This window comes from Canis lupus, chromosome 38 (assembly GCF_011100685.1).
Source record: "Canis lupus familiaris isolate Mischka breed German Shepherd chromosome 38, alternate assembly UU_Cfam_GSD_1.0, whole genome shotgun sequence".
In the NCBI taxonomy this organism is placed as follows: domain Eukaryota; kingdom Metazoa; phylum Chordata; class Mammalia; order Carnivora; family Canidae; genus Canis; species Canis lupus.
In genome coordinates this window covers 23,809,802-23,824,924 of record NC_049259.1, presented here as the reverse complement: position 1 = coordinate 23,824,924, position 15,123 = coordinate 23,809,802, and the positions used below count along the sequence as shown (strand labels likewise).

At 51.2% G+C, this 15,123-nt stretch overlaps 2 protein-coding genes across 2 annotated transcripts; both read right to left on the bottom strand.

The window, feature by feature from the left end:
- Positions 1–1,222: 1,222 nt before the first annotated feature.
- On the bottom strand, positions 1,223–2,167 carry OR10AA5 (olfactory receptor family 10 subfamily AA member 5). The gene is given in 1 exon segment (NM_001388777.1): positions 1,223–2,167. A coding segment is annotated over 1 exon segment (945 nt).
- An 8,705-nt stretch (positions 2,168–10,872) lies between these two features.
- OR10AA2 (olfactory receptor family 10 subfamily AA member 2) lies at positions 10,873–11,817 on the bottom strand. Its single transcript, NM_001389019.1, is given in 1 exon segment — positions 10,873–11,817. A coding segment is annotated over 1 exon segment (945 nt).
- Between the last annotated feature and the right edge of the window lie 3,306 nt (positions 11,818–15,123).

Genomic DNA, 15,123 nt, shown 5'->3' with positions numbered 1-15,123 from the left:
GATGGTGGTGATGGTGATGGTGGTGGTAGTGATGGTGGTGATGGTGAGGGTGATGGTGGTGGTGGTGGTGATGGTGATGGTGGTGGTGGTGATGGTGATGGTGGTGGTGATGGTGGTAATGATGGTGGTGGTGATGGTGATGGTGATGGTGGTGGTGGTGATGGTGGTGGTAGTGATGGTGGTGGTGGTGATGGTGGTGGTAGTGATGGTGGTGATGGTGATGGTGGTGATGGTGTGGCAGGAAGAGGGAGAGGGGGATCCTTGGGTGGCGCAGCGGTTTGGCGCCTGCCTTTGGCCCAGGGTGCGATCCTGGAAACCCAGGATCAAATCCCACGTTAGGGTCCCTGCATGGAGCCTGCTTCTTCCTCTGCCTGTGTCTCTGCCTCTCTCTCTCTCTCTCTCTCTCTCTCTCTCTGTGACTATCATGAATAAATAAATAAAATCTTTTTAAAAAAAAAGGAAGAGGGAGAGGGAAGGTGGGAGAGAGGGAGAGGGATGGAAGACCAACTCTTCAAAAAAAAACTGCAAACTCTCTAAAAACAGAAATCGTGCCTTCTTTTTCTTACCCCCTCTTGGTTCTCAGAGCTAGTTCCACACTCATGGGATTCCATCCATGATGTTGCCCGGATGACTAACTGACGACCTCAAACTCACAGTGCGGGGCATATTTCTACGACTCACTTCTCACTATCAGCACCCCTAGCACCCTCCTCTCTAACCCCCAATCTCCCCCTGTAGACAATAAATTCCCAGCTCCAGCTTCATACTTTCTTGAACTACGGATTTCCGGGAACATGGAGCCCTGTGCTTCTACAAGCCCTCTTCCCATGGTTTCTTAATCCACATCACCGGAGAATTCTTTCATTTTGCATTTGCTAACCTTGTTTTTCTCCATTCTCAGAGCTTCTCCAGGAATCCCATCCTGAACACGATCCCACAGTCAGCTTTTGTTATTCCAAATTCTTTCAAACGCAGTTCCATCTAAGTTCTAAGTTTACCTAAATATCTGTACCTACATTCTTATTTTTGGTTATTTTTTCTCAGATGTGTCCTTTCACCCATATCGGGTGGGTACGTGTTCAGAGGCCATGTCTACGATGTTCTTGGTTTGCCTCAATCCCAGACTCAGCCCACTTGAATTGGGATATGGAGTATGTTTGAAAAAATTACTTTACAAATTGTTTGATTGACTAACCAACTAAATCCAACAGTCTATAGATCATCAGGGTCCTTTCAAAATGGCCCTAATCTGCTGGATGACCCTCCTGACAGCCCCCTTCACCTCCTTGTTGCGAAGGGTATAGATGATGGGGTTGAGGAAGGGGGTGAGAAGGGTGTACACCAAGGCGATACACTTATCTGTGCCCTCGGCTTGACTCCCGGGCAGCCCCACATAGACAACAAAGGCAGAGCCAAAGAACAGGGCCACCACGGTCACATGCGAGGTGCAGGTGGAGAAGGCCTTGGCCCGGCTGGCGGCCGAGGGCAGCTTCAGCACCGCCCTCAGGACACCCCCGTACAGTCCTAAAATCAGCACAAAGTTGCATGTGTTGATCATGCCAATCACTGCCCCATGCACTCGAGCATGCCAGGCCGTGTCCACACACGCCAACCTCATCAGGGGGGCCAGGTCACAAAAGTAGTGGGCCACCTGCTTCCGGCAGAAGGGCAGGGCGGCCGTGAGGCCGGCTGGCACCAGGGCCGCCGAGAAGCCGGCCACCCAAGCGGCCCCCGCCAGCCCCAGCTGCGCCTTCCTGCTCATGAGCGCGGGGTAGTGCAGCGGGCGGCAGATGGCCAGGTGGCGGTCCAGAGCCATGACGGCCAGCAGGGAGCACTCCGTCATGCCCAGGGAGTGCACGGCGTATAGCTGGAGGAAGCAGCCGGCCACCGGGATGGGGGGGCGCCCGCGGAGCCAGGTGAGCAGCAGCGTGGGCACCGTGGCGCTGACGTACCAGACCTCCAGGAAGGAGAGCACGCCGAGGAAGAAGTACATGGGCGTGGACAGGCCCGCATCCGCCTGCACCAGCACAATGATGAACGAGTTCGAGGCCAGTGTGAGGACATACACGCCCAGGGTAGCCAGGAAGGCGAGTGGCCGCACGGGCCCGGGGGCCCCGAACCCCGTGAGAACGAAGGTCTGCGGCCACGTGCGGTTCAGCCGATCCATGAGCCCTCGGAGCAAGGGGCAAAGACAGGAGATTCACTACCTGTAGGAATCTTACTCCTAACAAATTCCCCAGGGCCAAGAGTATCAATGAATAAACCTGAAAATAATGTAAATGTTATCAAAACACTGTTCAATCCTCACTTTTCAAAAGAGGAACTGAAGGCCTGATGGCAGAAGGTCCCGCTGACAGTTGGGGTGGAGTCCGGGTTCCTGCTGCACAGCCGGTGCTTGGCCAGGTGGATAGAATGTGACCCCAGAGTCAGACCCAGGGTTTCCTCCCACATCTCCCACCAGGAAATGGGAGAGACCAGAAATCCTCACGCTCATCCCCTCACAATCCAAAGGAAACATCCATCAGTGCTCTAAAGCATCCACACCTGCGTGCCCTGTCGTCAACAGTCAGTTGTGCTAACCTGTGGAAGAAGGGGACATACTTCCTCAGCTGTGCCTGCTGGGTCTCCTGGGGGAACCCGTCTGCAATTCAACGATGTTCTCAGTCAATGCTGGAGGAGAAAATAGTGAGAGAAGAAAGAAATGTCCTCTGAGAAGAGCCCTTCAAAACTCAGAATGGTAAGGCCAGAAGCGGAATCAGGAGTAGATGTGGTGAATTCTGAGGAAGGGTTCCCACAGAGAATTCTGTCCCAGGAAGTCCCTAAGATGGGTGTGTGTGGACAGATGAGATCGGGGCTCCATGGTGTGGGTCTAGAAAGACAAGGCATAAGATAAAACCCATTCTCTTTTGGAATTGGCTTCCTAAACTTGCATTGCCACTAACTCAAAATGAACATTGAGCCTGACCTTTCCCCTCTCTTTACCTTCTCTTCTCTAAGATGCAAAGATTTAATCAAAATCCTAGAGGAGAACACAGGCAACAGCCTTTTTGAACTTGGCCACAGCAACTTCTTGCAAGATACATCCATGAAGGCAAGGGAGACAAAAGCAAAAATGAATTATTAGGAGTTAATCAAGGTAAAGAGCTTCTGCACAGCAAAAGAAACAGTTGGGAAAGCTAAAGACAGCCTACGGAAAGGGAGAAGATATTTGAAAATGACCTATCAGATCAAGGGCTAGCATCCAAGATCTATAAAGAACTTATTAAACTCAACAGCAGAGAAACAAATAATCCCATCATGAAATGGGCAAAAGACATGAACAGACATTTCACCAAGGAAGACACAGACATGGCCAACAAGCACATGAGAAAATATTCTGTATCACTTGCCATCAGGGAAATACAGATCTAAACCACAATGAGATACCACCTCACACCAGTGAGAATGGGGAAAATTAACGAGATGGGAAACCACAAATATTGGAGAGGATGCGGAGAAAAGGGAACCCTCTTGCACTGTTGGTGGGATTGTGAACTGGTGCAGCCACTCTGGAAAACTGTGTGGAGGTTCCTCAAAGTATTAAAAATAGACCTGCTCTACGACCCAGCAATTGCACTGCTGGGATTTACCCCAAAGATGCAGATGCAGTGAAACGCCGGGACACCTGCACCCCGGTGTTCACAGCAGCAATGTCCACAATAGCCAAACTGTGGAAGGAGCCTCGGTGTCCATCGAAAGATGATGGATAAAGAAGATATGGTCTCTGTATACGCTGGAATATTCCTCAGCCATTAGAAGACAAATACCCACCATTTGCTTCCACCTGGATGGAACTGGAGGGTATGATGCTGAGTGAAATAAGTCAATCGGAAAAGGATGAACATTATATGGTCTCATTCATTTGGGGAATATAAAAAATAGTGAAAGGGAATAAAGGGGAAAGGAGAAAAAATGAGTGGGAAATATGAGAAAGGGAGACAGAACATGAGAGACTCCTAACTCTGGGAAACGAACTAGGGGTGGTAGAAGGGGAGGTGGGTGGGGGTGGGGGTGACTGGGTGACGGGAACTGAGGGGGGCACTGGATGGGATGAGCACCAGTGTTATATATGGCAAATCAAATTCCAATAAAAATATGTATGTATAAAATATATATATGTATCTGTTAAATATAACTATGGACAATTTAAAAAAAAAGATTTAAATAGATGTCTTATAAAGGCCTTATTGCCTTGGAAGTCTGTGGTTCCCTAAAGCTACTGAAAAATGTTTTTGAGGTGAAGGTGGAGATAGGTGATCTACACTAAGGTCCCCGGAGTTCTCCTCCCACACCCTACACCCTAACGGGCCTCCCCCCAGGAAGGGTCGACACCCTCCCCGGGTCCTCTGTTTCCCTACGCTCACCTGTGCCACCCACTCCGTGCCCATTACCTGACTGTTGGGATGACAGTGACACTCACAGCGACCTCCTCAGCATCCTTGCCACCCCCAGACTCTCCCCTACTTATACCTCACGTTCCCGCACACGCTCACCTCCCTGGGGCTCCATGCTGGGTGCTCCCCAGGGTTGCTGAGTGTGACTAGGTCTCCCCCAGGGGTTCCTCTGAGGCAGGCAGTTGAGCACAGGGAAGCGAAGCACGTATGTTCTGTTGTTCAAGTGACTTTTCTCAACCCTGCAACCCTGATCCTTGGGCTCTGGAGTCCAGCCTCGGGGCTGTAGCCGCCTGTGGGTGACTACAAGCTGTTGCAAGTTCCACATAGCTTTCTCTGGAGAGACACAGCCCATCTCACATAATCTTGTGCACACATGGATGGTAACACTTTGAACACCCCCAAAGTTTTGTCTTTTCACAATTCCCCTTACAAAGAGTTTCTTCATCCAGCTTCTCTTCCCTAACCTTGGCACCCTGTGAGCATAGTCTGTACAGGCACTGCTGTCACTTCTGTGCCCAACATCACCACCTCCATGTTGTCATGTTTGTTGTGTCTCTATCATTGCTCACTGGTTCCGTCATGGTTTATTGAGCACCTAATATGCTGCTGTAAGTGCATGTTCCAAGTCTCCGTTATCAGTACGGCTGCCATGACCTACACCACCTCCATTATGATCACCCAGGACTTCTGCATGAGGTTTATCTACCCTTTCATGATTACTTTTACTTGTGTTCATACCCTTGATATTTTCATCAAAACCCTTGAGATGAGCATCTGAGCTCTAACCTCAGCTGAGCATTGTCTGTGAGTATATACCTGAATAAATATGGGATTCAGAACAATAATGGAATAAAAGCATTTATCTATTGATAGTAATGCATTTGAATCCTTCACAAATCCAGATGTACTTATCTTCTTTGTTTTGAATCAAAGGTGGGAACAAGACAGCTCCTAAATTAAATGTAAGGTAAAGAGGTAACCGCAGAACATGAACAAGTACATCAATACTGAAGCAGAGGGGAGTCATGAAATGTTCTAGGACCCAATTAGAGAAGCTTCATGCTGGGGCCGAAGACTTTTGAGTAAAAGGGAAAGAAGACATTTGCCTTTGAGGGGTGCAAATGCAATTTCAGGACTGGAAGAGTCTCTGAGGAAAAAAAAAATTCTCAAGTATTTGGACAGAGAGCCTGGTTCAATCTGAGCCACCATTGAGCCTACCTCCCATGTCACGTGAGGTGCCGACCTTTCTCCTGGCAGAGAGTTCTAACTGGACTTTAACTAAATCGCGTGTCCTCCACAGTCCCAAGTACCAAAATACTCTTCATTTTTATCCTCACTTCATGGTTCTGTATAGATTCCTCATCTCTCTAGACTCTTCAAATGAATAATCATGCTGTACCTAGAAGGGTCACATTAATGATTTTTTTTTGCTGTCGCTATATCACATCACATTGGTATTCCCACAGTCAATTTTTATTGAGGCTTTTATGAGCCGGACTCTGAAACTGAGTTGCATGTTCACTTGCACTCGGACACCTGGATGTCTTGGCCTTAACTCAGAGGATGACAAGACTGTGCACATGACGTAAATACCCAGGAACAGGACTTGTAGACATTATCTGGGACCAGCAGTGCAGAAATTAAAATATATATTAAAGGGCCAAAGTCTTCCATGTACAGGCCTTGCCAGGCCAGGAAAGCGGTGTCTTCTCCTGTATCATCCCCTTTCAGCAGATACGGCTTTCCTGGCATTTTACTCTGCACGAGAAAGACACAAGACCTCATGTCTTCCTCAAGTCATTCATGATGTGGACAGGCAGACGCTTAAAACATAGTGAAAGATGCTTCAAACATCTTTAAAACTTAAATGCTTAAAACATAAGTGAAAAAAGCAGGACTGGATGTGTTCAAAAATTCATAGTATCATTGTTTAATATTTGGGGGAAAAAGTCTGTTTATTTGAAATTAAAAGTGAGCAGATGAACAATTGTTTTAAGGCAATGGCATTGTAAGTGATTTTAAAATTTTATTTGTCTCAACATCTTAATATGCTGTGTTTCTGTATAAGGTGTCCTTGGAAAGTGTGATTTAAAGGTTAGAAAAATTGGGGATCCCTGGGTGGCTCAGCAGTTTAGCGCCTGCCTTCGGCCCAGGGCATGATCCTGGAGTCCCGGGATCGAGTCCCACATTGTGTTCCCTGCATGGAGCCTGCTTCTCCCTCTGCCTGTGTCTCTGTTTCTCTCTCTCTGTCTCTCTCATGAATAAATAAATAAAATCTTTTTAAAAAATAAAAATAAATAAGTGTTAGAAAAATTGTATCGAGTATCACAAAAATAATGTGAGAAATATGGGAACTCACAGTCACTGGTTTTATTCTTTTATTTAATAGATCTTCCAAACATCTTGAACTCCTAGGCCTTACGTTAGGAAGTGGGCAAAATGAGATGCGTTAAACACAGTCCTTCCCTTCATGATGTTTACCATAAAGTTTGGGAGACAGGCCCACAAATCAATCATATAAAAAAATCTAAGGTTTTTTAACCACAGGAAAATGTCGACTTCATACACAACGAGATCGATCTGAAAGTAAAATTACAATGGACATTATTTCTAGATTTTCATATTTACAGAGGACCGAGGTTTAGAAATACACTTTATAGATATTGTTGTGGGAAAACGAACTTTCATCCACTGCTGATGGAAGAACAAAGTGACATAACCCCCTCCCAGGAAAATGCAGGCATATTTACCTGTATCCCGTGCATCTGCACTATAGGCCAGGAGCAGCGTTCCCGGACATGCGTGCGCACACGTGGGAAGTGAAATAGGCACAGGTTGTCCGTGTGGCTCTGTACTTAATAGGCAAAGGCTGGAGTGACTCAGGGGTCCTTCAATGGGGCCCAGTGAGGCTAAGCACAGGACGGAGTCCCATGGGGTTGATTTTAAAATGGGAAAGCACTCTCTGCATGGAACTGGAAAGCTCTCCAAGATTTCTCATTAAGGAAAAGGACAACAAAGGATGAGGAATAAAGTATATAGTATGGGGCCTTCTGCTTAAGGCGGGGACATTACAAGACATTCTCATCTTCAGGGCTTTGCCCGTAGAAACGCCGTAATCCTACAGGAAGAAGCATTACAGGTGGTTTCCTATCAGCACGGGGATGAGGAACAGATGGGCTGGGAAGGTGGGCAGCAAGTCTTTTGTATGGAAGTACTTGCTGACTGCTCGGTTGTCCAACTCTTCAGGAATATCATTTGCTGAAGCAAAGAAAATTATATATATATATTTTTAAAAAACTACCTTACTTAGATGATACACTCTAGTCCTATGTCCGTGGACTCTAGTGTAGCACCCCTGATGTTCCAGAGGAGTTATTAATGGCACCTCTCTGCTCTCTGATGCATTTAGCTGGAGCAACAAGCGCCCGCGCTAGGCAGGCAGCCGGGCCGTGGGCACAGAGCCTGGCCCGGTGGCGGTGAGCGTGCTGCTCTCGCTGGAGCCCATCCAGGTGCCATCGGTGGCCAAGCGCACAGAGCCCAGCCTGGCCTTGAACGCTCATCCCAAAGAGCCTGTGCTTCTCACACATTTAACTCACATCGGAAAAACTGATGCCGACTGTAGAAAGCCGTCGGCTGAACAGAACTCCGGCCAGAGGCGAGCAGCCGGGGCGCGGCTCCCTTGTGGGCCTCGGTGGGGTGGGAGGCAGCTGCCCGCTGTGCTAGGCCCGACCTACACTTTGTAGTTTGGAGGGAAGGACGGCGAGGGGGTCGCAAAAAGGGAGAGCTGGGGACACGAAGGCGAGGGGACTAGGAGCAGTGAAGAGCTCGAGGTAACGTCCCGTCTGCGGCTACGAGCGGCTGTCGACCCGCGGCCCTGACTCTCCGGGACGCCTGCGGGTTCGGGGGTCGGTTCTTCAGTCCGTGGACACCGAGCCCCGCGCCACGGGCCAGCGGGCTGCCTCCAGGGGCTAGGTGGCCGCTGATGCCTCCAGAACGGGATCCGGAGCCCCAGGCGCCCCGCGGAGTAGACCCACAGAGACGAGACCACAGGGCCATCAACTCCTACGACCCAGGCCGACCCAGGCCGCCGCAGGGCCCAGGAGCCTCCAGGCTCCCCGCTGCCGCCGCCCGAGAACAAAGGCCCCACCGGGCGCACCGACCCTCCTGCCGAGGCTGGCAGCGCGAAGGAGGGAGGAGAGGCCGCGGCCGCAGCCGGTGCCTGCCTTGCAGTGTCGCCGATTCCTCTGGAGTCCACGAAATAGACATGTGAGCTGCGGGGGTCCCCAGGGGCTCAGGGGTTCAGCGCTGCCTTCGGCCCAGCCCGTGACCCTGGGATCCCGGGATCGAGGTCGCGTCAGGCTCCCTGCACGGAGCCTGCTTCTCCCTCTGCCTGGGCCTCTGCTGCTCTCTGTGTCTCATGAATAAATAAATAAAATCTTTTTTTAAAAAAATGTGAGCTACGTGTGGAACTAAACACCCTCACAGGCAGAGATTTCCACTGCAGCAGCGTCTGTGGAGAACCTTTGAAGAGATGGCGACTGATGATCATACGGTGCCTAACGTTCTACTGTTGTCCTCCTTTTACAGATCAGGAAACTGAGGCACAGGGAAGTTAAGTGAACTAAGGTCGCACAGCGAGCAAATGATAGAATTAACGTTGGAGCCCAGGCAGAGAGGCAGTAAGGGCCATGCTCTGACCTGCCCCCTGCGCTGCCTCTGAAATACGGGGCCCACTCATGCATCGGGCACTTAGCTTGTGTCCTTTCACTTCATCATTAGAACTCTTTATTACGGAGCCTTTTTTTTCCTTTAAAAAGGTTTTATTTATTCATGAGAGACACAGAGAGAGAGAGGCAGAGACACAGGCAGAGGGAGAAGCAGGCGCCATGCAGGGAGCCCGATGTGGGACTTGATCCTGGGACCCCAGGGTCACGCCCTGAACTGAAGGCAGGCGCTAAACCGCTGAGCCACCCAGGTGACCCTGTTATTTTAAAGACAACAACAACAACAAAAATAAATAAATAAATAAAAAAAGACAACAAAATAGAGGTTGAAGAAAACATACCTTTTTTTTTTTTTTTTGGTTCAGGATCACATAGTCAAAAAGCAGCAAATCTGGGGACTGGGCCAACGGCCACCCCTCTCCGTCCTGGATACGTGGATGTCACCCCCCGGGGCTGCTTCCCCCCTTGACTCCTCTCAGCTCTGTCAGCAGGAGTGAGTGTGAACGGCCATGTGCCGTGGCCCTCGCTGGGCAGCGGGGACGAGGCCACTGCTCTCACCAGGGTCATGCCCCCCGGGGCGAACCCGCGAGCCTCGGACCCACGGACCCAGCTTGGGTCCACGTCTCCCGACGGCAGCATTTCTGACTCCGTCCGGCTGATGGTTCCTTCTTCTTCGGGGGATATGGGAAGATGACAACATCTGAAAGCAGCCACCACTGTCTCAGGCACAGGGCAGACGCATAAAAACTAATTGGGTGGATTTTTTAAGAGTCACTTGTATAAAAATGACCACAGGAGAGGCCGTCGAAGCCCCGTCAAGCGGCCTCCTCTGCACCAGGGTTTGGGTCCCGGCCGCCTCCCTAGGCCCGGGCCCCCGGCAGCGGCGGGCCTCCCATCCACACGTGGCCAGAGGACCGGAGTTTTCAGACTTCGCTCAGCAGAGGACCCAGCGGGTGGGGAGTCGGGGGAAAGGCAGGCAAGGTGACCCGACTTTCTGTCCCGACCCGTTTTCTCCTTGGCACACGTGGGCTTCGTCTACAGGGCGCGCAGAGCTCTTCTGTGGGCAGCTTGGTCTCTGTCCACTTAGCGGGGCTCCAGACCCTTTCCCAGGAATAGTCCGTGAAGATGGGCGGGAACCCAGACAACACCCTCATCGTCCCCCCAGCGGGGAGCCAGCGGTAGTGTCCGGCTCCCAGCTGCCGGCCCCGCGACACTGCTGCTCCCGGCGGGGCTGCGGCCCAGGCCACGCCAGGCCACCTGCACCCACCTGCTCCGCCCACGCTCACCGCCGCCCGTTGGGGTCCTGCCTGCCGGCTCCCATCTTCCGTGGTCCCACCCCTCCTCTGAGACACTGCCCCCCCGCCCCCAGCTCTACATGGTCTTCCTCCCCCCGCGTCGTGCTGTCTCCCCCGGTCAGGAGTTTGCATCGGACCCTGTTGGTTTGTTTTTCTCCTTCTCCTTTGTGGTGTTTCCCACCCACCCACCCCCGTTAGATTGGAATGGAATGAAACCCCTGTCCCCCTTGCCCCTCCCTCCACAGCTGTGAAGCCTGGTTACCCAGACCACGTCCTCCCGAGTGGCCGTTGGCAGCCCGTGTGACCCATCATCTGACAGCTTCGTTCACGGGGTTTACTGTCGCTGTGGCCAGATGTCTGGCCGACCCGCCAGCTGGTTCCCACTGTGGCCCGGGAGCTGAGCGGCGATAACAGAGGTCGTCAGTGTTGATTCAGAGCAGTGCCGACCCTGATGGTGACCCTCTTCACCGCCGCCCTCACCTCCTTGTTGCGAAGGGTATAGATGATGGGGTTGAAAAAGGGGGTCAGAAAGGTGTACACCAAGGCGATACACTTATCTGTGCCCTCGGCTTGACTCCCGGGCAGCCCCACATAGACAACAAAGGCAGAGCCAAAGAACAGGGCCACCACGGTCACGTGCGAGGCGCAGGTGGAGAAGGCCTTGGCCCGGCTGGCGGCCGAGGGCAGCTTCAGCACCGCCCTCAGGATACCCCCGTACAGTCCTAAAATCAGCACAAAGTTGCAGCCCGTGGCCACACCGATCACCGCCCCGTGCACTCGAGCGTGCCAGGCCGTGTCCACACACGCCAACCTCATCAGGGGGGCCAGGTCACAAAAGTAGTGGGCCACCTGCTTCCAGCAGAAGGGCAGGGCGGCCGTGAGGCCGGCTGGCACCAGGGCCGCCGAGAAGCCGGCCACCCAAGCGGCCCCCGCCAGCCCCAGCTGCGCCTTCCTGCTCATGAGCGCGGGGTAGTGCAGCGGGCAGCAGATGGCCAGGTGGCGGTCCAGAGCCATGACGGCCAGCAGGGAGCACTCCGTCATGCCCAGGGAGTGCACGGCGTACAGCTGGAGGAAGCAGCCGGCCGCCGGGATGGGGGGGCGCCCACGGAGCCAGGTGAGCAGCAGCGTGGGCACCGTGGCGCTGACGTACCAGACCTCCAGGAAGGAGAGCACGCCGAGGAAGAAGTACATGGGCGTGGACAGGCCCGCATCCGCCTGCACCAGCACAATGATGAACGAGTTCGAGGCCAGTGTGAGGACATACACGCCCAGGGTAGCCAGGAAGGCGAGCGGCCGCACGGGCCCGGGGGCCCCGAACCCCGTGAGAACGAAGGTCTGCGGCCACGTGCGGTTCAGCCGATCCATGAGCCCTCGGAGCCGCTCCAGGATCTCCTTCTCTTTGGAAAACTGTCCTCGTGCCAACGAAGTGTGGGCACCTGGTGGGAACGGAGTTTCTCTAGCCGATGCCCTCCCTTCGCCGCAGAGGAGCCGCCCTCCTGAAGGCAGAAGTGGTCCGTCCCCCGTTACCGGATCTGCTGTTGACAGAGCTGGACCTCGAGACCAAGGTCCCTGACCCCACTGCAACTTTTTTCTAATTTATTGTATTGGGTTCTGGAGAGTCAGGGACCTGGATTTTGTCCCTGTTCCACCGTCAGGAAATAGGACATATAGGAACGATCTTTCCTCTATCCTTCCTGTACCTTCCAATGATGCAAAGACCAGCCAAATTGGGCTGTGGAAAAGACAGAGGTCATCCCCCATATGTGACTGTCAGGGACTCTTCCTGGAAGCCCCGCTGGAGCTTATAGACCGTGCCTACAAGCGCCGGAGGAAGAGGTGGGGAATGACGGAAATGCAGACGCTCTGACAACAGTCCCTGGCATCTCCGTTGCACGGTGCCCGATGGGTGCTCGCTCCCTCAGCAGACACACCGTGTCTTTTGAAAGATGATCCCCACCGGAGAAATGCACCGGGAATTCCCATGGAGGAAAACCCTGCGGTCAGAAGTCCAAGCAAGAAGTCCTGTGGTATAAAGAAGAGGCTTCTCTGAATCAGGGATCTGGCTTTGGCCCTGCTGCGTCATTGGCCTGCAATGCACCCTGAGCTAAGCCTCTTCTCCTCCCCCTCAACTTCTTCTCTAAAATAAATTTTTAAAAGAAGTTTTGAACAGATGTTTCCTAAGACTCTTACAACACAGAAAGGTCATGGTTCCCTAGAGTCACTGAAAATGTATTTGGGGTGAAGGTGGAGATAGGTGATCTACACTAAGGTCCCCAGAGTTCTCCTCCCACACCCTACACCCTAATGGGCCTCCTCCAGGAAGGGTCGACACCCTCCCCGGGTCCTCTGCTTCCCTACGCTCACCTGTGCCACCCACTCCGTGCCCATTACCTGACTGTTGGGATGACAGTGACACTCACAGCAACCTCCTCAGCATCCTTGCCACCCCCCAGACTCTCCCCTACTTATACCTCATGTTCCCGCACACGCTCGCCTCCCTTGGGCTCTGTGCTGGGTGCTCCCCGGGGTTGCTGAGTGTGACTAGGTCTCCCCCAGGGGTTCCTCTGAAGCAGGCAGTTGAGCACAGGGAAGCAAAGCACGTATGCTCTGTTGTTCAAGTGACTTTTCTCAACCCTGCAACCCTGATCCTTGGGCTCTGGAGTCCAGCCTCGGGGCTGTAGCCGCCTGTGGGTGACTACAAGCTTTTGCAAGTTCCACATAGCTTTCTCTGGAGAGACACAGCCCATCTCACATAATCTTGTGCACACATGGACAGTAACAGAAGGGAATGTTGTCTTTCTAAAACATTGCCAGTGTAAGATGAGTCAATCAGCTTCATTTCCTCCAAAGACAAGGACTGGATGACCCAAGAAGACCAAACCAAGTTTGCCCATGACTAGCTTTGCCATGGTTTGAGAAAGGTCAGCAGCCCTGATATACTTCTTTGGCCCCCTTCATGTCCATGATGACCACCATTGCCACCACTGATGGCCCATGTCCACTATCACCCATTCACTGATTCTCTCATCAGTGCATATCTGCTATGTGCCAAGTGCTATCAGACCACCAGCACCACCAGCACCACCACCAGCAGCACTACCAGCACCACCACCACCACCGCCATCACTGCTTATGCTACCACCACGATCACTAGCACACAGATATCCTGATCCAGCTCCCTGACATCCCTCTCAGTTTATGACCACTGGAATCATCTTCAGAAAGGCCCTGCAGTCAGCGTACGAACCCTGACCTCAACTGGGTACCATACATGTGCATGCACTGGATAGATATAAAGGCCATAAGAGTAATAGACTAAAAACATTAATCCATTGGAGAATAATAGATCTGCATCATCAGTAGGTGCAACCACAGTTTACCATTTAGGAATCAGAGACACAGGACAAGATGGTAGCAAAGCTGAGTTGGCCAGCAAGACATTAACGATGAAAGATTTGCACATAGACCACATAAACTTAGAACAAACCATCTCATCTCTTCAAGTCAATCTAGAAAATCTTCCTGAGAGAGCTAGAGTAGTTTAAAAGGTTTTGAGAATTTAACTTTAGAAAATAATGTAGCCAAGGGAATCAGGAGAATCTCTACTCGAGTAAAAGGTTCTCAGATGCTTGGGCAATTAGAGGTTCTCATTCAGTCGTTTCTAGCCTTCAGCCTATACTTGGCATCACCTGAACACCTGACCTCCCTCCAGGTTGGATATTTGCAACCATCATTTGACAAAATTGCTGCCTTCCCCACAGTCCCAAACACCAAAACACCCCCAATTTTCAGTCTCAGTTATGGATTTGTGAGATTCTTTTTTTTTTTTTTAATATTTTATTTATTTATTTAGGATAGTCACAGAATGAGAGAGAGAGAGGCAGAGACACAGGCAGAGGGAGAAGCAGGCTCCATGCACCGGGAGCCCGACGTGGGATTCGATCCCGGGTCTCCAGGATCGCGCCCTGGGCCAAAGGCAGGCGCCAAACCGCTGCGCCACCCAGGGATCCCGATTTGTGAGATTCTGAGACAGATCTCCCCCTCGCTTTATAGTGCCCGATTGCATATCACCCGGCTCTGCAGTAAGAGTATATCATAATGACTGTGTGTTTGCCTGCAGAAAAGCAATCAACGGGACACACACATGTATTTATAAGAAGTTAATACACAAACCCAGATCAATGCAATAATTAGTGCTAAAGATTTGGCGGTATTTATGAATAAGGACTGGGGTGTTCAAGTTAAAAGTGGCAAGAAGAAAGAAAATAAAAATTGGAGCATTTTAAGTGTAGGCTTTGCTTGGCTGGGGAAGACATTTATTTATCTTCTTCACGTCACCCTCCACCACAGGGCGTGCTCACTAATATTTATTCTGTATTAGACACAGAGCAAGAGCAAGAGGTACCTTTCGATGCCTCCATCAAATACTTACAAGCAGCAAGAGAGAACAAGGTAGTGTTGAAAACAATTGTATACGTGATTTCTTTCATTTTTGTTCATCCAAATATTCTGTTTTATGGAGATAGTTACATACGATATTGTTCTTTAAAGGAAAAAAAAGTGATCCAAAGGATAGAAAAATTATTATCAAAAGCAGCTTAAATAGTATGAGGAGGAGGAAAAGCACAATGATTCTGTTACTCATTAATTAAATATATTTATTTTTAAAAA